Source organism: Ictalurus furcatus, chromosome 6 (genome assembly GCF_023375685.1).
Source record: "Ictalurus furcatus strain D&B chromosome 6, Billie_1.0, whole genome shotgun sequence".
NCBI lineage: Eukaryota > Metazoa > Chordata > Actinopteri > Siluriformes > Ictaluridae > Ictalurus > Ictalurus furcatus.
Genome location: NC_071260.1, coordinates 21720482 through 21742760, shown reverse-complemented (window position 1 = coordinate 21742760; position 22279 = coordinate 21720482). Strand labels below are relative to the sequence as shown.

Genomic DNA, 22279 nt, shown 5'->3' with positions numbered 1-22279 from the left:
TTAACGTTTGCATTCTTGCATTCCAGCCCTAACACTGCATTCCTAAACATGGACCAATACAAAAACCTTTTATATAGTCTGTATGGGGGGGGGCGCCGGGGGGGGGGCGCCGTAACGTTGGGGGGGGTGCCAAGTGAATGTGTGCGTTCCCTTAAGATGTTCATGGATTATTCAGAAACGTGGCACTTCACAGTTGTGAGTTGTTACATGCATCAGGTAGATGGCAAGAGATGGCACAGACAAAATCGGGATACCAAAAGAGGAAAGGAAAACATGAAAAAGAGGAGAGAGCAAGACGGGGAAGACAGCTAGTCACCCAGTTTTTTTAAAAAATAAGGTGATTTATGTTTCCTGTTTTGTGCTATGATTCTGAAGGTAGCCTGTATGAAGCTGTTATAATTAACATAAAATAGAAATGCTATCAGTTACTCACCCTGATGTTTATCTTTGGAAGTTGGAACACAATATTTCCAAGAATGTATGTTTTTCGAGCAATAGTATTGGAGCATTGAGCTCCAAAAAGGACAGAAAAGCACCAAGGACAATAAAACTAGTCCAGTGATGTATATATTCAAGCTTTTTGAAGCCTAGCAACAGCTTTCTGTGAGGAATCGATCGAAATTTAATGTAATCATATAAATCTGCTTTAATTGTTCCAAGTGAGTTTATGAGAGAAGTGTTGTAATGATGTCTGATTCATGAGTGATTCGTTTGTTTGATTCGGTTCATTTCAATAAATTGGAGAATCCCGTTCATAAAACCAGTCTGAATGATTCATTCACAAATAGAACCGATTTGATTCTCGAGTTCAACTCACTGGTTCAATGATCCTGTCACTGTTTTAGCTGATTTCCACATTTCTTTCTGGAGCTGCTGGTGTGTGAAACTTATTATTCACTCAATGAATAATAATAATAATAATAATAATAATAATAATAATAATAATAGTAAAGTTCATTGTTCTGGGTACTTGGGGAATAAGAAATTACAAGTCGACAGCTTACAAAGACATCCAGACAGAGTTTCTGTAATGTCTGTGTATGAGAGAGAGAGAGAGTACAATGGTGTTAATTATTGTCCTGTATATATAGTCACTTGTATATAGTTATGAATGCATAATTTCAGTTAATTTAATAAACTGTTCAAATTTAGTTCCTTATAATCTCTTATAGAATATGCAATAATTGTTATTCTTATTGATAATGATTGTTTTTACACGTGGTAATAAGAAATTATAATTGGGGGGTGGGGGCTTGGGGCCCGGAGTACAAATTAGCCAGGGGGGCCAGAAACCCTAGCGGCGGCTTGTCTGTATGTAGTATTATTTTAATAAAATAGTTTTCGAAAGCTTCTGGACAGCTGTGTTTGTATTGATAAGGACATGTCCTCACACATACAGTAACAGAGGCTGTGGAATCCCAACTGCAATGTTACAAGTTGTCAGCAGAGTTAGCATATTCTCCGTTTAAATTCTCATATAGACATGCAAACTGGCTGAATGCTTGTCCATAGATTGGGTTAACTAACTAAGCTGTTATATCCTATTCTCACAAACACAGTGCAACATCACACTCCCTTGGTTATCTGTAATGCAAACTCCCAACAAAATGAGGTTTTATGTTCAGAGATTATTTGTAGTAGATCTTAATTTAATTCATGAACTGAAGCCATGTGACATTATAGCCTATGATGCACGGTATATGTAAAATGATACATAGAAAGAAATCATTTAAGACATTAAGACAAAAAAAACATCTGGGGAATTTGGAGATAAGATATAAAAAAGAAGCTACTATGCGACATTAAAAGTAAGAAAAATAACATTATTAACTTGTAACAGATTTAAAATTAAACATGTGGTTTAAAATGAAGAGTTTGAGGATAATCCATGTTTGTACCAATCAAAAAATGGAAAACAAAAAAATTACTTGTTTGAAATCGTAAAAAAATTAATCGTAATCGAGAATTGTTCATAAAGTTGAAAAAAAATCAAGTTTTTTTTTTTTTTTTTTGCAACATTGCCCAGTCCTATTTTTAAGGTACCTTATTTGCCCATTCTCTATTAATATATTTTCTATATCGAGTCACGAGTAGTAGAACAGAAAGTTCTTGTAACTGAAAGACAAAAGAAAATCTGAATCTCAGCAACACCACAGCCATCTTTGGCCGAGAGAAAACATAATTAGCCCTGCTCTCTGGGTGGGGACCGAATTACTCTCTCCCCCTGCCGATTAAGGTGACAGAAGCCAATTGTGGGTGTCTGTGAGCTGTTAGTAGGCAGTTAACATCTCCTCAAAAAATGTCCGGCTGCCCAGCAACAATTTGAAAAGATGCAGTGGAAGTGCAGTCCATATCACAGAAAGTACTGTGTTAGCTCTCATCCTCCCCAGATATTCCTTAACCTGTTTTATTTTAGTCATATCCCTTATCTTTTACACACTATTGCAAATGTACAAATGTATGCAAATATATGCAAATGTATAAGATGCAGAAATGTGAAATAATGAAGATAATGTTCTGTTGTCACTGGGTCAACTGTAAATTCCCTAATTTCAGCTCTAGAAAATATTATATGTAAATGTAAGCATATGGTTTTATATTCTCAGACAACACAGTTTTTACTTTCCATACTGTTCTTACTCCTTCTGTGTGTGTGTGTGTGTGTGTGTGTGTATATATATATATATATATATATATATATATATATATATATATATAGGGTGTCTCACAAAAGTGACTACACCCCTCACATTTTTGTAAATATTTGATTATATCTTTTCATGTGACAACAGTGAAGAAATGACACTTTGCTACAATGTAAAATAGTGAGTGTACAGCTTGTGTAACAGTGTAAATTTGCTGTCCCCTCAAAATAACTCATCACACAGCCATTAATGTCTAAACCGCTGGCAACAAAAGTGAGTACACCCCTAAGTGAAAATGTCCAAATTGGGCCCAATTAGCCATTTTCCCTCCCCGGTGTCATGTGACTTGTTAGTGTTACAAGGTCTCAGGTGTGAATGGGGAGCAGGTGTGTTAAATTTGGTGTCATCGCTCTCACACTCCCTCATACTGGTCACTGGAAGTTCAACATGGCACCTCATGGCAAAGAACTCTCTGAGGATCTGAAAAAAAGAATTGTTGCTCTACATAAAGATGGTCTAGGCTATAAGAAGATTGCCAAGACCCTGACACTGAGCTGCAGCACGGTGGCCAAGACCATACAGCGGTTTAACAGGACAAGTTCCACTCAGAACAGGTCTCACCATGGTCGACCAAAGAAGTTGAGTGCATGTGCTCAGCGTCATATCCAGAGGTTGTGTTTGGGAAATAGACGTATGAGTGCTGCCAGCATTGCTGCAGAGGTCGAAGGGGTGGGGGGTCAGCCTGTCAGTGCTCAGACCATACGCCGCACACTGCATCAAATTGGTCTGCATGGCTGTCGTCCCAGAAGGAAGCCTCTTCTAAAGATGATGCACAAGAAAGCCTGCAAACAGTTTGCTGAAGACAAGCAGACTAAGGACATGGATTACTGGAACCATGTCCTGTGGTCTGATGAGACCAAGATAAACTTATTTGGTTCAGATGGTGTCAAGCGTGTGTGGCGGCAACCAGGTGAGGAGTACAAAGACAAGTGTGTCTTGCCTACAGTCAAGCATGGTGGTGGGAGTGTCATGGTCTGGGGCTGCATGAGTGCTGCACTGGGGAGCTACAGTTCATTGAGGGAACCATGAATGCCAACATGTACTGTGACATACTGAAGCAGAGCATGATCAGTATGCAGTATTCCAGCATGATAACGACCCCAAACACACCTCCAAGATGACTACTGCCTTGCTAAAGAAGCTGAGGGTGAAGATGATGGACTGGCCAAGCATGTCTCCAGACCTAAACCCTATTGAGCATCTGTGGGGCATCCTCAAATGGAAGGTGGAGGAGCACAAGGTCTCTAACATCCACCAGCTCCGTGATGTCGTCATGTGTGATGTGGAGGAGTGGAAGAGGATTCCATTGGCAACCTGTGAAGCTCTGGTGAACTCCATGCCCAAGAGGGTTAAGGCAGTGCTGGAAAATAATGGTGGCCACAAAAAATATTGACACTTTGGGCCCAATTTGGACATTTTCACTTAGGGGTGTACTCACTTTTTTTGCCAGCGGTTTAGACATTGAGTTATTTTGAGGGGACAGCAAATTTACACTGTTACACAAGCTGTACACTCACTACTTTACATTGTAGCAAAGTGTCATTTCTTCAGTGTTGTCACATTAAGAGCTATAATCAAATATTTACAAAAATGTGAGGGGTGTACTCACTTTTGTGAGATACTGTATGTATGTATGTGTGTATATATATATATATATATATATATATATATATATATATATATATATATATATATACACACACACACATATATATGCATACATATATATATATATATATATATATATATATATATATATATATATATACACACGGAAGGAGTAAGAACAGTATAGAAAGTAAAAACTGTGTTGTTGTCTGAGATTTGTCACACACTGAACTGAAGATCAACATACCAGACTGTTGTTGTAGCAGTGTAAGAACTGATGACTTATGTCATCATCTCAACCATAAATAGACTGATGTGTGAAATAGCTTTGTGCCTATAGAAAGTACTGTGTAAACTACTGTATTTGCTGTAGTATAAACAGACCCAGAGACCTTGTTTAACCCGGAGTGTTCTATTGGGTTCCAGAGTTGTCCTGCTGATGAGCACTGAATTTTTATTGTTTGGCCTGTTTCAGTGTGATTGTGCTGCTTCAGCAGTCAGTACTGTTACTGTAGTCTAAGAGTATTCTTTACAAACACATTTTAATTAGAGCCACTCCTGTGCATAAAAATCACCACCCATGCTCTCTTGTTGTTCTTTGTACAATTCCCATACTTGCTTTCCAAGAACCAGAAATTCCAGTTTTGCCTCCATTGTGCTTTTCTGCAGATGATTGATTACCTTAGCTGCTCTTAAAAGAAACTCCACCGTAAAAGGATTAGGGCTGCAACTTACGAGTATTATGATAATCGATTAATCTGTCAATTATTTCTTCGATTGATCGATTAGTTGGATTAAAAGGCCAATTTTCCTTTTCTGTATTTTTTGGGGGGAAAAAAAACATTATTTCACATTCTGCTCAGTGTTGTCCTTCAAACATTGTGCAAACTGAAGGCTATGAAAAAGGTATTAAATGTATCTATGTGGACTATGATATACATTGTGGATTTTTAAAAATATAACCATACAAAGGATTTTTAAAAATATAAACATTATATTTTGAAAACAAAAAAACAACTGTTTGTCCACAAGCTTTAAAGCAGAAGTTAAATCACTATATTAAAAATGCTGTATTACTTTTGTTTCTAAATATAGCATCAAACAAAATATTTGATCAAAATAAATATTTTAGTCAGAGTTATTGCGCTTCCTTTCTATTGTGCGCTGTTTGATTGACGTGTATGGGTGGACTCGCGCTCATTAAGTGAAGTTTAATGGAGACTCACTTGCTGTCAGGATGAACCTTCATGTAAAATGGAAATACTGGCATGAATTTCTAACGTTTACAGATAAGTATATAAACGTAAAAATGTCATTTCTGCGCTGAAGAAAACATGTCTGGAACACATTAAACAGCACACGCATCTGTCACAGCTTCTGACACGACAAGTCACGTTAATACACTTACAAGTTTTAACATTTTATTATCAAATAGACTCCTGTAATTATGGGGACTGTTAATAATTTTAACGGCACTGATAGTGGATGGATGGATGGATGGATAGAAAGCCATTCACGTCTTTTTCATGTCTGTCACTTTACCTATCTTTGCAACACATTTATAAAATGAAGGGAGTCCTACTGCTTTCCATGCCCTGAACATAATTTGCCTGCCTGTAATTACTAATTAAATCCAATTTATTAAGTGTTTGTCACCAGCAGATACACTTTCTGGATCTTTCAAGATAGACAGTCTTGAGCGAAAGAAATTTTAAATACCAGAGACTTCACAAATATAATTATGAATTGTCACAATCCAAAATCCCTGGGGATTGGCAGTATTAGCACATGGCCATGGACTGATAAATGGCTTGCTGCCAAAAATGACTACTTTCTCCAGTGTTGTTTAGCAAGTTTTGTTTGGGGATGAACACACTGCCAATACTGTTGTGCGATGTGGGCGATTTAGTTATTCAAGCTGAAGTTATCTGATGTGGAGATAATGGAAATATGAGCTACAGATTACATGGACTCAAAGCAACTATAGATAGTATTTTTCATTTCTCAGGGTCCAGTAGTATTTATGGACACAAACTCATAGTTTGCAATACAGATTGACCTAGCTGAGTGTTTGAAAAGAAACATGTTGCTCCAAAAAACAGTGCTAACTAACATATTAGCTGAGTCAACACACACACACACACACACACAATGTGTAGTTTAGTAAGCTCAGTTTAAATTTGCACATGAACCAGTTGTCTGGTGGTGTGCTTAACAGTGAAAGGGAAAGCTAGTGTTCATATTTCTTGAGGTTGAGGAAAAGCATGTTGAGATTCTCATTATTCGGAATAATTCTCTTTTGCTGCTTTCCTACATGATTAAGTGATTATTGCTGCAGATCCATCTCACAGTTGCCGAGCTTATCTGTTCGGTACCCGACTTCTGATTGCTTACTGGAGGTGGACCCTTTCCAAAGAGCATAGGATATGAGTTCACAAACACACACGTTTCAGCCCCTCCTTTCATGTTCTCTGTGTAGTCCAATTCAAAGCTGCTGACTGTTGCCACAGCATATCAATGTCCATGTCTCTGCTACCAGTTTATGAACTATATTTAGTTTTGACCTCTTCTCTGTATTGTGTATATTTTCTATCTAGTCACTAAAGCCTCAGTACAAAGACATGCCCTTGATTTTATTAAATGGTGGTATATTTGGATCAAACTCATTTTTATGAAATCTTCATTTGTTCTACATACTGTGAAATATTTGAAGTGTTTGAGAATATGTTCAGATATATTGCCATTTTTCTCTTGAGACCAGCTGTCATGTTGGTAAACAGATGCATGTATAGTAGCATTGACTCATGTTTTATATATATATATATTTATATATATATATAAGGGGGGAGTTAGTTTACCCTTGTTGTAACTGATATTGCCCCAACTGTTACTAACTGTTAATAATACTTGCATCTCCATTCTGCTATGTTTGTCAGTCCAAATCAATATAAATTCTGTTAAATTAATTTGTTGAACTTGCTGACTCTAGATGGACGTTTTACAAATTCTGTCACATTTCAACAGGTGGACTTGTTTAACCTCAATCTGAGAACGTACCATACCCTTTTAAACTGATTTCATGGCTTGCATTACAGGGTCGGTGTTCAAGGGATAACTGTAAATACCTACACCCTCCATCTCACCTGAAGAGTCAGCTGGAGATCAATGGAAGGAACAACCTGATCCAGCAGAAGACGGCTGCAGCCATGCTGGCCCAGCAGATGCAGTTCATGCTGCCAGGATCCAGCCTGCCTGCTGTGGTACGTGTCACCCCTATCACTCGTTTCATATTGGAAGCCTCCCAGTGTCTGGGACTTTTTAAGCTGTGTGTGTGTGTCACATGAATAAATAAAATTTGGCCGATTGCATTGGACATTTCACAAAACGTCTTGCTATCACATCCACAAAGGGTACTTTATTTATATTAATATCATGATCAGTGTAAGCTACATGAAAATATAGTACTGTATATGCTATGTACTCTGTTGTTCCAAATTAATCACTTGAGCATCTTTGTTTGGCACAATTACTGAGGCATCTTGGCTTGCCTCCCCACAGTCAGTCTGTCAGAGATCGTAAAAGAAGCAGCCATCTTGCACATTGGGATTGTAAGCTTGCCAGGCTCTAGGTGAAGCATAGAATCCTGGGGAGTGAGTTTAGCTCAGCTTGAGCCCTGGAGTTCTTTGGCAGTCTATTGCTGTTCAGCTTGGATGGAGGTGCCATTTGGATCTTTAGGCCTTTGCATATTAATCTTGTGGGGAAAAATGCGTATAGTATTTTCTCCACATCACATGTTTCAACAGGTAGCACTAAAATCAGTTTTGGTCACTATGTTTTTGCTTTTACAGTCTTCCTTTCCTGTTGGTCAGAGTCTGGGGCCAGGACCTGGGATCAGCTACTCCCCCTACCTCTCTCCTGTCACTCATGGGATGGGGCTGGTTGCCACGGAGATGCTCCCGAGCAACTCTGTGATTGTCCCTGGCAGCCCTGCGTTAGCAGTGCAGAGCTCAAACTCCTCTTCCTCATCCCAGAAAACACTGCGCTCTGACAAACTGGAGGTACAGAAACCATTTACACAATCACAATTAATGGTTTCACTTGCTCTCTGTTGTATGCAGACAGTATTCTACGGTACACTAAAAACACACTAGCACTCACACAGAGGCACACATACAGTTGCAATCACAATTATTCAACCCCCATTGCAAATTATGTTTATTGTCAAAATTTAGACTTTCAGCTGTTTGCGATGAACAAATCAAACAAAGGCAATTGAAATAGTTCAACACAATGAATGCTTCAAGTGGTTTCCCCAAATTCAAATGAAAATGCAGCTTATAATAACTTCTCCAAAATTATTCAACCCCTACATGGCAAGCATCTTTAGTACTTGGTAGAGCGCCCTTTTGAGATGCATAGCCAGATACCAGCTTCTGGCAGCATTCCTGAGCAATCTTAGCCTATTCTTCATAAGTAATGGCCTCCATTTCAGTAATATTCTTGGGTTTGCGTGCTGCAACCTCCTTCTTCAAATCCCACCAGAGATTTTCTGTGGGGTTCAAGTCAGATGACTGTGATGGCCCTGTAGAATCTTCCAGGACTTCTTCTGCAACCAAGCCTTGGTGGAATTTGAGGTATGCTTGGGATCATTGTCCTGTTGGAAGATCCAACGACACCCAAGCTTCAGCTTCCTTACAGACCTCATGACGTTTTCTCCTAGGATTTCCTGATACTTCAATGAATCCATCTTGCCTTCCACACGCTGCAGGAATCCAGTGTCAGAGGATGCAAAGCAGCCCAGAGCATCACCGAGCCACCACCATGCTTGACTGTGGACAGAGCCTTCTTTCTCCAGACATACCACTGATCCATCGTGCTGAAAAGTTTTGTTTCATCGCGCCACAGAACAGAATCCCAAAACTTCTGTGGCTTATTTATATGGTTTTGAGCCGACTTTTCTTGTGCTTTTGGGTCAGTATTGGTGTATGTCTTGGAGTTCTGGCATGGAAACCTTCTATGTGTTGTATGTGCCTTACTGTGCTCACTGAAACCTCAGTGCCTGTTGCCACCAAGTCTTGCTGCAGGTCTTTTGCATTCACTCAAGGGTTTTCCACAACCTGCCTTCTCAGAAATCTGGTTGCAGCCATTGATAGCTTCCTTTTTTATGCCCCTAGCCAGTTCAGGTATTTCATGTGTTCCAGCTCAAGCACACCTGGTGCAACTAATGAAGCCCTTGATTAGTTGCATCAGGTGTGCTTGAGACAACACCTGTTTTGTATATTTGTCCTGTTCTGAGGGATTCGATTCAGGGGGTTGAATAATTTTGAAACTGGAGAAGTTATTATAAGTTGCATTTTCAGTTGAATTTGGGGAAACCACTTGAAGCATCCTTTGTGTTTAACTATTTCAATTGCCTTTGTTTGATTTGTTCATTGCAAAATAGCTGAAAGTCTGTAAATTTTGACAATAAACCTGATTTGCAATGGGGGTTGAATAATTTTGATTGCAACTGTATATCCAGGCTTCAGTCCTTACATTGCATCGGATCTGAGAGTTGCTATTTTTGTTGTTGGCTGATGCTGTATGTGTAGGTGTGTAGAGAGTTTCAGCGGGGGAACTGCTCCCGAGGAGAGACAGACTGTCGGTTTGCCCACCCTAGCGACAGCCCCATGATTGACAGCACTGATAACACAGTGACAGTCTGCATGGACTATGTGAAGAGCCGCTGCTCCAGAGAGAAGTGCAAATACTTTCACCCTCCTGCTCATTTGCAGGCACGCCTCAAAAGCTCTCAGAGCACCCAGAGCACTGCTGCAACCGCTGCTATGGTAAGGCTCAGTGAACACACATGCTTGCATCCTATATTACATCCTATACATTGGACTCAGAACCTCTCATTGCTGTTTTTGTTCTGACTTTGTGCACACCCACAGATATAAACATATATTGAAATGCAAAGATTCAAAACCAGCACTCCAAACACTGCAACTATTGATTATCTAGTGAGCATACAATCACCCCCTCAAACATACTGCCTCAAACCCACACAGACACACACAAACCCAGACTGCTTCTTTTTTGCAGACAAATGTAAAGCATCGAATGGTAATTGTCATCAGACAGGATCACCGATCATGCTTCATTCGTTTATCTTTACTATTCCAGTAGCTCTAGATTTAAATCATGGAAGGTATTGTGTGCGAAAAGGGAATTAACATCCTGATTTTTCATCAAGTTATTGTGGTTTTGTTGAGCAACTAATGAAGCATCATGCAATTTCGTGCTGTAGTAGTGTTTTCTGCAGCTTCTTTTTAATAGAACTATTCATAGGACTTAACGAAGATAACACTGATTAAACTTGTTTTGTTTGTGTGCATGCATATTGTTTATGTAGTAAACAGCATTCTGGTTATTTCATTTTTTTTTTTTGTGCTTTTTTTTCCTCTCACCTCTCCACAATGCAATGCTGTTCCCATGATGCACCTGTGCTTGCTGTTTGTTAATACGCTTGACTCCCATTGGCCCACTGCCATCATGTGTTGGCTGCGTGCTGTGTGCAGACTCAGTCAAGTGCCAAAGTGCTGAAGCGACCCCTCGAGGCAACTGTTGACATGGTACTTCACCTTTCACCTCTGGCTTCGCATGGTCTTAAAATCACTGTTGTTGTACTGTGGCTATTTTCAGATTTGATTTTGCTTCCTTGTTTAAAATTCTCGAATTGCTCATCCTGTTTGTGTGGACATCCTGTGCTCTATGCTAAAAATTTACCCTCAAATCCTCATGTCTTTAGAGGTTATGATTTAATTTAGCATGATTTGATGTTAGTCCTCAGTGTAGATAGGTTAGATGTTTATTGGATGATTTCATACACTCATTTCCTTACCCTGTCTTGCTCTCTTGCTTCCCCTCTCTCTCTCTCTCTCTCTCTCTCAGGCTTTTCATCACAGCATGTTGCAACCACTGGCTAAGCGAGTGGCTCTAGAGAAGAGTGCAGGGCATGGTGGTCTATTAAACCCTAGTGTTCTTCACTACCAGCAAGCTCTCGCCAACACACCTCTGCAGCCTTCTACTGCACTGTTCCCTACAGGTACACACAAATCTGAATGTACACATACCAATACACATACACATACATACAGTCGGGTTTCTTTCGCGTGTTGGCCACAGTATCATCCATTAGACTGGGCACACCAGATGTCAGCTACTGCTCACATTTGTAAATCTTCTTACTTTAGTCTGGCCTAAATGATTTCTTTACTCTGTGCCTGTGTGTGGGCTTTCTCGTCTCTCATTACCAAGACCTATTATTGTTATGTCTGTGCAGTGAGCTTTGCCTTCTGTGAAGTAGATGCATGTAAAACAATCTATAACTGGGTGGTTACATTAACTCTGTCTCCTCTCTACTGCTGCTGCAGGCTCAGTCTTGTGCATGTCTCCAGGACCTGGCATCGGTATGTTTTTCTCTGCTGGTTCTCTATGACATTTTCCAATGATCTCTATTTCTTCTGCTCTCACTCTCTATTCTGATAAAATGAGTATGACTATGCTTCTCAGCTGGACTATGTATCAAAATTCCCTTTACACTTGGCAATATAACAATATAGTACAGTATGACATTACTGTAAGACATTACTACCATATGTATTTCTGTATGATATTAATAGTTATTACTAATTGTTATAATGCAAAAAAAAAAGAGAAAACAGAATATTTTTTCAGCTTGGAACTTATCTTATGTCCATCACCAGAGCATTGCACTCATGTTCTTCTGCATGCTCGGCATGTCATGGCTGTGGTGTCTAGCTTGAAACACACAAAATACAATGTTAATAATATAATTTGCAGTGTATCCCATTAATAGTCCCAAAACATTGCACACTGGCTATATTTCAGGCTGGATAGATCATATTCAGTGGTAGAGCATGTTTGTCAGAATCTGAGTTTATATGTTTAATGAATAGCAGTGATTTGCAATAGCAAATAAGTGCTTTGTTGATTCTGCACTTATTTAAAGTATTTACAGTAAAGCACTGAATTTTCAAAGTAGTGGGCCTATAAGTTGAAGCTTACTAGCAAAAAAAAAAGCATAATAACAATAACAAAGAAAATAAAACCTTTTATTATCTTAAGTGTTCATGCTGAACATTTTGTTCCTAATTTGCATCTGTGGTAAAGTGCCATTCTCGCTCAGTGAATCAGTTTAGAATCATTTAGAAAAAAATGCAAATCTCAGACGGTTCAGTAGCTCCACCCCTTTTGCTATGCACAGCAAGCTGCAACCGCTAAGTGCATTTCTCAGACATTCTAGTACATCATCCAGAAATTAGCACTCTTGCTGCATTTCCCAGTGTGAACACACTGCTTACACTAAGATGTGTCAAAGTACAAGATTTGACCATTTTAAATCATGAGATTGACCTCACCTTGATTTTTCAAATGAAGCCACAACGCTGCAATGCAAACGAGCATTGATCTGGTGCTTCCAAACAGTTCCGTTGACATTTATATTTTAGCACGTGTGCAAACTGTAATTTTATAGCACAACATTCCAGTTACATCAAACACTACCACTGTAACCAGTCTGAGACGTGAAAGTGTTTATCAATAATTTCTATTCATATGCCAAAATCAAACATATCAAAATATAATGATATACTGCATGAGCTGACAGATTATCCAGTTACAGTTTTAAACGTTTATGACTTTATGTCCTTATGCTAAGCTGAGCAAAATAACTATCTTATTGCTTAAATGTTATGATAGAGAAAGCAATCTGTCATTGGTTTGTTGCATGTTTGCCTCCATGACACTCACATTTTATCTGAATATTGCTGTTGACAGAAGTAGTGTTACCTTATTTTTGTCTTTACAGTCACTTCACTCATAGTGGTGTAAATATATATACAGTGCCCTCCAGTAATATTGGCACCCTTGGTAAATATGAGCAAAGAAGGCTGTGAAAATTGTCTTTATTGTTTAACTTTTTGATCTTATGTTCAAAAATTCACAAAAATACTCTGCTCTCATGGATATCAAACAATTACAAACAAAACACAGGTTTATTTAAAAAAAAAATGTTGAATATAGGTGTGCAACAATTATTGGCACCCTTTTAGACAATACTTTGTGCTAACTCCCTTTGCCAAGATAACTCTGAGTCTTCTCCTATAATGCCTGATGAGGTTGGAGAATACATGGCAAGGGATTGGAGACCATTCCTCCATACAGAATCTCTCCAGATCCTTTCGAGGTCCATGCTGGTGGACTCTCCTCTTCAGGTCACCCCACAGGTTTTCTATGGGTTTCAAGACAGGGGACTGGGATGGCCATGGCAGGACCTTCATGTTGTGGTCAGTAAACCATTTTTGTGTTGATTTTGATGTATGTTTTGGATCATTGTCCTGCTGGAAGATCCAACCACGGCCCATTTGAAGCTTTCTGGCAGAGGCAGTCAGGTTTTCATTTAATATCTTGATATTTGATAGAGTACATGATGCCATGTATCCTAACAAAATGTCCAGGTCCTCTGGCAGAAAAAATCCCCAAAACATTAAAGAGCCACCACCATATTTAACCGTGGGCAAGAGGTACTTTTCCATATGGCTACCTCTCTGTATGCACCAAAACCACCTCTGGCAGTTAGTGCCAAAAAGCTCTATTTTGGTTTCATCTGACCAAAGAACCCAATCCCATTTGAAGTTCCAGTAGTGTCTGGCAAACTGAAGACGCTTTAGTTTGTTTTTGGATGAGAGTAGAGGCTTTTTTCTTGAAACCCTTCCAAACAACTTGTGGTGATGTAGGTGATTTTGGATTGTAGCTTTGGAGACTTTCTGACCCCAAGACACAACTAACTTGTGTAGTTCTCCAGCTGTGATCCTTGGAGATTTTTTGGCCACTCGAACCATCCTCTTCACAGTGCGTTGAGAGAATATAGACACACGTCTTCTTCCAGGTTGATTCATAACATTTCCAGTTGACTGGAACTTCTTAATTATTGCCCTGATGGTGGAATTTTTTCTTATAGCCACTTCCCATTTTGTGAACTCAACAACCTTTTGCTCCACATCTCAGCTATATTCCTTGGTCTTACCCATTGTTATAAATGACTAAGGGAATTTGGCCTATGTGTTACCTCATATTTATACCCCTGTGAAGTCATGGTTGAACAATTTCCTGTTCCTAGTCACCCAGGTGTGCTAAAAAAAATTTTTGAATATCAATGGGACTATACTTCAAATATATTTTTCTTATATGAATTCATAGGGGTGCCAATAATTGTGGCACACATTTAACAAAGATATATTTTTGTTTGATAAACCTGTGTTGTGTTTGCAATTGTTTGCTATCCATCACAGCCTTATTTGCTCATATTTACGAAGGGTGCCAATATTAGTGGAGGACAGAGTTAAATAATTACAGAACAGTCACTGTTAGTGGTGGCTCTATGAAAAGAAAATAATCTGTATTTTGGCTTGTACATGGGGTCTGTGGTTGCTTATTAAAATCAGGTTGAGTTTACAGTTCTTATTGTGTGCTTGCATTTGGTTACATGTACGCTTGTGCTTTTATGTGTCTGTTTCTGTTCTGGCCTTGTGCCGTTCTTCATAGTGATTGTGCTTTTACACTGTTTTGTCATTGTGAATTTAAATTTAATTCCCAAGCATAAACATTAGTCTTATTAATTATCCTCTGTTGATTTTCTATGTTTCGCACCAGTATAGTGCCTTCATGAATTGTAACTAATTGAAATAATAAGGCATCAATTATATCTGATCGACAAAGTGACTCATTTTCTCCCTTTCTTTTTGCTTTGCTCGTTGTCTGCATGCCATCTGCTGGTCTGATTTTATAGTAGTGGCTTTACCGTTTTATCAGATACAAACACACGCATATACAGATATATATCCCACACAATTACCGTAGTAACGCTGCTCCTCCTTGTTCATTGCTTTCATGGTTCCCTTCCTGAAAAAAAGTTCCCATGATGCTCAGTGCCCCGCCTGCTACCGCCTCCGCTCCTGCTGCAAGCCCCTACGCTGCTGCCGCCGCGGCAACCGCCAATCAGGTTTGCTCCTTTACAAGCTCTCTCTCACTGTTCCCACCCTCTTAGTTCAGGAACAGAATACCCTCTTTTACAGGAATACTTCCTTTTACACAGATCAGACGTCTCTGTTAGCCCTCTCTTAGCTTAAATGCATTTAAACATAAGCTATCAAGAAATATTTCCTGATAGCTTATTGGCTGCTTTTCTAACACAGGTTGCATTCTGCAAACGGTCATTAGAGCTAATTACCTTATTTTAAGAAAGACGTGCATGTATGTGGTTAGAGTATCAGGTGTGCAGTGTGACCCTGTTTTCTGAGCTTTGTTGGTTTGGCTCTTGCTGGCGCTATATTGCTGTTAGTAGTCTGGATCCATAATCTGCTCCTGTCACCTCAACCACTCACAACAGCTGTTTGGAGCTCCCCCAACATGCAGTGTGTAGTTCCGTTTTTGCTGCTTCATTGCCATCATTGTTTTGCATGTGTTTGCCTTTATTAAAGCTGCCCTTGTCATTGGCACACAGAACACAGGTTCTCTTTTTGCAGAACAAGAGAACACAACCAAAGCAATCAAACTGACAATTTGTCATTAATGAAAGCACACTGAATAATGCTATCTGCCCTTGAATTCAGTTTTAGAGCGTGATCTAGCAAATTCATAATCCATGTATTACTGCCCTCTGCTGGTCATTTCACAGGCTCAGCACATACAGTAAGCTTTAAAAACCTAGAAGGGAGATTGTTGGTAACTGTGTAACAGTTCCTCAGTCGCTTCATTTGATTTCATAGTGACACCCACACTTACCCATATCTTTTTTCTCTCAGAAAAAGGCGCGGCCATCCGAGGCCACCCATTTACCTTTAGTCAGTTAACAGACAGAACATTTTACTAGACCTGCCTAATTAACTTACTTAGAAGAAAGGTGAATACAAGCTGTGTTTATATTAAGATCAGTTTTAACAGCTTTTAATGTAATTTGGTTTAAGTATGATTTCTTATTTATTACCCACAATGCCATAAATGTGAAGTGACTTCACTAGGTTTTTACTGGATCACTATTCTCCAGTGGTTATACACTTCGCTCATTTCAGTCAGTAACTTTATTAAGGACTAACACAGTTGAATTTTATTTTTAAATTACAGATTGTTTCAAAGCAGTGCTTAATCCCCCAGTAATCAAGCCAGAGGCATTAGTGGTAAGCAAACTTTGTAGGATAGCGGTCCAAGGAGTAAGAAAACATGGGAGGAACCAAGAATTAAGGCAGTTGCAGGAGTCGGAGGTGGAGGTGTTATGCCGTTTTACTTTTTTGAATGTATAGGACTTCATATGGATTATGAATTTGCTGACCAGTGGACGAGCATAAAAGTCGACCGATTTTACCGATACCGTTAACTAAGTTTGGCGGTACCTGCCGATAACTGATTAGTCGACCGATAGTTTTTCAAATTGATACTGAATGAAAACAACACTCAAAGTAAAATACTGCTGAACTTTATTACAAAAATAAACAGTACTGACTGTACCAGGAAAATGTACTGTACTTTTTTAATGAAATAACTAGTAATATAAACTATTAATAAATATTAAAGTAAATAAAATATATACCTCCAAACTGAAAAAAAGTAATACTCGAAACAACAAATAAAAATGGATACATACAAAATTAATTAAAAAAACACTTCAAATAGCACAACAAAATTTGTCAGTGATAGTTTTTATTTCGCCTCTGGAGGCCGCTCTCGTACTGTATAATGACAGCGGACCTTCTCAGCCGCTCCTGCAGCGGACGCAACCGGGGGAAAACTGTGTGGATTTTTGCCGATAACCGATATTATTGGCAATCAGTTATCGTGCCGATTAACATGCAAAACCAATCAATTGGTCACCCTTTAAATGGCAACCAACTGATCGGTTTTGTATGTTAATGCTGCGGCAAAACAAATCTTCTTTTACACATAAAAAAGTTGACATTCGAATCATGGTGACCCCTAAAGCACTCATTATCAGGCACAAATTACATTTCAGATCATGAATTCCATGTGTAAATTTGCATTGATTAAACAACTTCCTTTACACAGGCTCTACTTTAATTTCCCACAACGCGGTTCACTTTTGGGGCAACTTGCAGTGATAGAAACATTGTTTTTAGCACCTTTACTGCTCACATGACAGGTTATATTATGTAATTATTAGAGCTCCCATTACAAGTTGTAGTTATTCAAAATCTCGAAGCTTTCAAGAATTCTTCAGTTCCTAGCGTTGTTCAGCTGTTTTTCCCCACTTGTAATTTCTGTTTTCTAATGGTTTTTTTAAACAATATTTTAACATGTCTTTTTGTTCTTTCTGCAACAGATCATTTTGAAATAGAGCGCAGGAGAGGGACAGAGTGCCAGCGCAACACACACACACTTCTTAAACAGCGAGTGTGTGGATATAACATCCTCAACTCCACAGAATTACTGCTACATGCATGCTAATACACACACACACACAGAAAACATTTTCCCTACAGTTATGCTCAATAAATACATTGTACAGACATATATACAATATATACGCAACAAGAAACTAATCAACAATATATGTTTCTAAACTAGTTTCACTGAAACAAAACATACTCTTTTTGCTTGTTTAAGTACATTATATAATTATACAGCTATACACAGTATCATCACCAGTGTTGAGTAGGAAGTCATTCAACACTTGTTTTTACTGTGTGACTCTATTTGCACTTTTTTTTTCAAGAAAAAGGGCAACATCTTGAGAAAGACTATTAGAAGCCTAGTTTGAGGATTTACACAATTATCTCCAAGCTGAGTCCAGAGATACTGATTTATGAGAGTATATCTGCCTGCACCGGCATCAGAAAGGACTGTATAACCCAGTGCCGAAGCACGTCAAAGCCATGCAGGAGGATGGCAGGCAGCACGTCAGAACCCTGTAGAAGAATGTCAAACGGCATGTGAAAGCTATGCAGGAGAAGGACAGAGTGAGTTCACCTCTCAGCTCCACACTTAATGCTTTGCCTGAGCACTGCTGCAAAACAGCAGCCTGGATAAAGAGAACTCTGTTAGCCAAATTATTGATAGAGAAAAAAACAAACAAAAAGATTTTCACCTTTAACAGTGGCCAAACAGAATAGTGACACACTAACCCTTTAAAACTTGATGTGAATCTGAACTTTATTACTTTACTACAGCTGTTCTTTTATAATTTCTTTAGCTGAAAATTTAGCATTAAAGTTTCGCCACAGTACAGGTTATTCTCTTATTCTCTTGATACTGTGTCGTCGGAAGCGAGTGAAAAAGAGAGAAACAAAGAGATGATTGCGTGCACCTGTGTGATTTTATGTGTGTGTGTGTTTGTGCATAGTAACAGAGCATAGCATAAGTTACTACATCTGGGCTCTACAGCTAGGCTCAGCGTCTAGACGTCCCAGCAGTATGATCTGTGTGTTTAGTCGAGCCAAACTGGCCTGCGTTCACCCTGTTTTTGGTTTCTGTATTTATTCTGTTATGATTCTGTATAAGTGCCTAACAATGTTCTTTACAAACATAATGTGGATATAGATCTGAACTGTTCATGTTTCATTTTGTTGCTGCAATCTGTCATTCTCTCTCAAAAAAGGTAAAAAAAAAAAAAAAAAAAACTGTTTAAAAGGTTGACCATGGAAGTCATGTACACTGTTGATTTTTTTTTTTTAATCATTGTTGAAAAGAATAACAGATTTCTTAGTACTAACAAAAAATGATGTCCTATATAAGAGGAGTCTGTGACTGCTGTGTGGGAAAGCCCTTTCTCTACTCTGCGTATAGAATTTTCAAGCCCTTTTATTACAAGCTGAATCTGAGGTGGGAAAGCTGCAGATTACTGAATCTCAGACTTATAGCACCTGTAGAGAAACGGTCCTCCCAAAGTAGCACTTCTTCATTTAATCAGTATCTTTGGGTCAAAATCATAATTAAAATAGATGTTTTATTGGTCTTGAATCCCATAGGCCTGTGTAAGATTCTACTTACATTTATTTCATTTCCTAGAGCAGTGACTGACAACAGTCTGACATGTAACTGACCTAATACTTAATAGCTCTATTATTCTAATCCACTTTTATTTAGCAGACAGTCAGTCATATAATTTTATATAATTTGTATGTGTGTTTATGTGTTTTTATGAGCGTTTTAATTCAGGGCGGAGATAAAATGCCATGTGAGAACCTAGACAATCTTTAGTTTAGATACGCAAAGGCACTGCTCAGACTTGTAGTCATTTAACTTCTCAGCATTGCCTGAGGATAATTTATGTTGTGATCTATAAGATATATGAGAACTATTCTGTAATGTTATGGTATTGATTGTGGTTAATGGACCATTGCTCTGTTTTGTTTTGAGATGAATGTAATTTATTTGATGTAGGGCCTTGTTGTTCAGATGCTGTTTTAAAAGGCCAGCTTGGTGCCACCTTCCTCTCCTGCATCACCTGACTTGTGTAGGAAGAGAAATGCAGGGTGCTTGACTTTGGAAAGTTACAGTGTCCTCACTAAAAAGCATTAAGCTTTACGTCGTATTACACAGTTGTTTGTGAATCTAATGCTTTGAAATAATAGTCGTCGTTTGAGGTGTGTAACTACGGCAGAAGTCGGCTTCTGTGAAAGAGAAGCCTAGCAGTGATTAATGCAGGTAGCCAGCTGAGAGAAGCACTCAACGCTGCATGACGCATCAGTGCAGGTCAGGCTGCAGAAGTGTTCATGTAATGTCAAATTAAAGTTAACACAGCATTTCATTTTATAGTTCAGTTTTGCGTGCTAATATTTTAGAACAGTACTAATTTGTTAATGTGACAGTTCAAAATTGCTATGAATGAAACTGTTTTTGTAAGTGATGTTGCTGTTATGTTTTTTCTTTTCTTTTCTTTTTTTTTTTCAAGATGGTAGGTTCAAGTATATCTTCCCACTGCTGGAAGAATACTTAGTTTCAATGCCTTATTGTCATGGACCATACTATTTAATTGAAAAAAAAAAAAATACTAGTCTTAAAATTTTTTCACTTATTCTAATAAATGTTTATACAGGTTTATTTCCATTGTCCAGGTGTAAATGCACATTCATTGGAATTTTATTTTATTTTTTTTTCATTTTTTTTTTTTTTTAAAAACAACATACTAGTGCTAAAAAAGCAGTGTGTCATCACTCTGGAGCATGGGCACAATCCTGCTGTAACACTATGACTATAACAGATCAAACATCACTGACATTACAATAGAATTGTGGTTTTGTTTCAGAGATAATCATAGAAATAGGAATGTTTACTGCTTTGTCCCTATGGCTGATCTAGAGTTAGAGAGCCTCATGTTCTCTCTCCCATTACAGAAATTTTACTAAACACGTGAATGTGTCTATCATCAGTGTGTATCAGTGTGTCTCCTGCTTTCTTCGTGTCAGTCTGGTGGATAAGAATTTCAGAATGTAATTTATCTCTTGACTGTTGTAGCACATTCTGGACAGGTTTATGACTCGAGGGCTACAGTGCACTCACTACCTTAGTCTGTTCACGTGTGATCTTTGCCTTATCTTCTATGTGTTGCTCTGACCATTTTATGTCTCTTAATGTTGTTTGAAAGCTTTTGTAAAACAGAAGACCGCATTGGCTCTCCTACACCTAAATGTAAAATAACTAAATATTCAACAATCTGATGCTAAAGAAGGGTCTGTATAGTAAAACCTTTTTCTCCACACCTTGAGGGAACATGTAGGTTTAGTGCCCAAAGATTGCTAATGCACGCAGGATAAATACCTGGATATGTTGCTTCCTGATGTGGAGAACAGGCTTTCAAATAACAGATGTACTAAGCTGTACTATGTTTTCTGAGCACTACCTTGTTCCTAGGCTCTATTCAATACCAGATACGAGGAAGGATTCACACTGTCAATTTCCATGCAGATTAATTATGCCACACATTATAAGAATTTAAAGAGCTTTTTATATGTTTCTTTGTGTAATATTAAGTAGTTTATTGCTTCTTTTGGTTCTGTAAACATAAAGTTTGTAAAATATATTGTCACAAAGTGAATAAAATCCTTTAATGACCACCATGTGTTTTATATTTGTGAATATAACAGGGTGACGAAGCTTGATCAATTGTGCATGCGTTTCTAAAACACACAAATTCCAGGTGCACATATCACAATGGAGTCACATCGCCAATCAATCATCTCATCAATGACATATTTTATGGATATAAAGACACCTGGTTTGAAGAGAACTACACAGACTGGTAGCAAGAACCTTTTAACTACCTTTTTTGACATTAAGATGAGCTAAATAATGATATTCATTACTCTTATGTGAGTTATGTGAGGAGTCCAATGTAAAATAATTATTGGGTAACATACTGTCTGGGTTAATAGAACCACAGCTAAATATGTAACTAGTGTTCTGTTTCACCGCTCCTAACTGTCGGGGGCAGTGAGAAACATCTGCATAATGTATGCCAGCTATGTCATGAGGAACAGGACTCACAATAGGATTAACTGGAAAGGTGTTCAGAGATGACCAGCACGTTCACTTTGCTGGGAGAGGTGATGGTATGCTTGTAGACGCTGGAGAAAGTGCATGGTGATGCCCAAGTAGCAGCAGCACATTTCTAAATAATGCCCATGAATAGGAAGCACTCCTCATAGAGTGGCACGTCACTGTAAGGGATGGGTGTTCAATCTCACTAGAGACCATGGTGCATGATGCAAACCTACACATATACAAAAAGGGAGGGTCAATAAGAACCAGTTTAAATCTCTGAAATTTAAAATTAGATGAAAACCACCATCTTCATTCTCTGAAAAAGGAAGAAAATTGAGTAGAATTCTGTTTTGAACCGTGGGGGTCTACCCTTTTGAGAGAATGGACCTCTCGGGTCAAACTAACCTGAA

The 22279-nt window shown here is 38.5% G+C and overlaps 1 protein-coding gene across 6 annotated transcripts in view; it reads left to right on the top strand.

The window, feature by feature from the left end:
* mbnl2 (muscleblind-like splicing regulator 2) overlaps positions 1-21654 on the top strand; it is a 37635-nt gene extending 15981 nt beyond the window's left edge. The window contains exons 3-11 of one of the 6 annotated variants that reach the window (XM_053627103.1): positions 7409-7573; positions 8162-8371; positions 9905-10141; positions 10874-10927; positions 11247-11400; positions 11729-11764; positions 13496-13663; positions 15290-15378; positions 17710-17860. In XM_053627103.1, the coding sequence (XP_053483078.1) occupies positions 7409-7573; positions 8162-8371; positions 9905-10141; positions 10874-10927; positions 11247-11400; positions 11729-11764; positions 13496-13663; positions 15290-15378; positions 17710-17724 (1128 nt within the window). In that variant the 3' untranslated portion in view covers positions 17725-17860. Of the gene's footprint in view, positions 1-7408; positions 7574-8161; positions 8372-9904; positions 10142-10873; positions 10928-11246; positions 11401-11728; positions 11765-13495; positions 13664-15289; positions 15379-17709 lie in introns of all 6 variants that reach the window. The other 5 variants (XM_053627105.1, XM_053627104.1, XM_053627108.1 and 2 more) reach the window with 5 other exon arrangements.
* Positions 21655-22279: the final 625 nt, after the last annotated feature.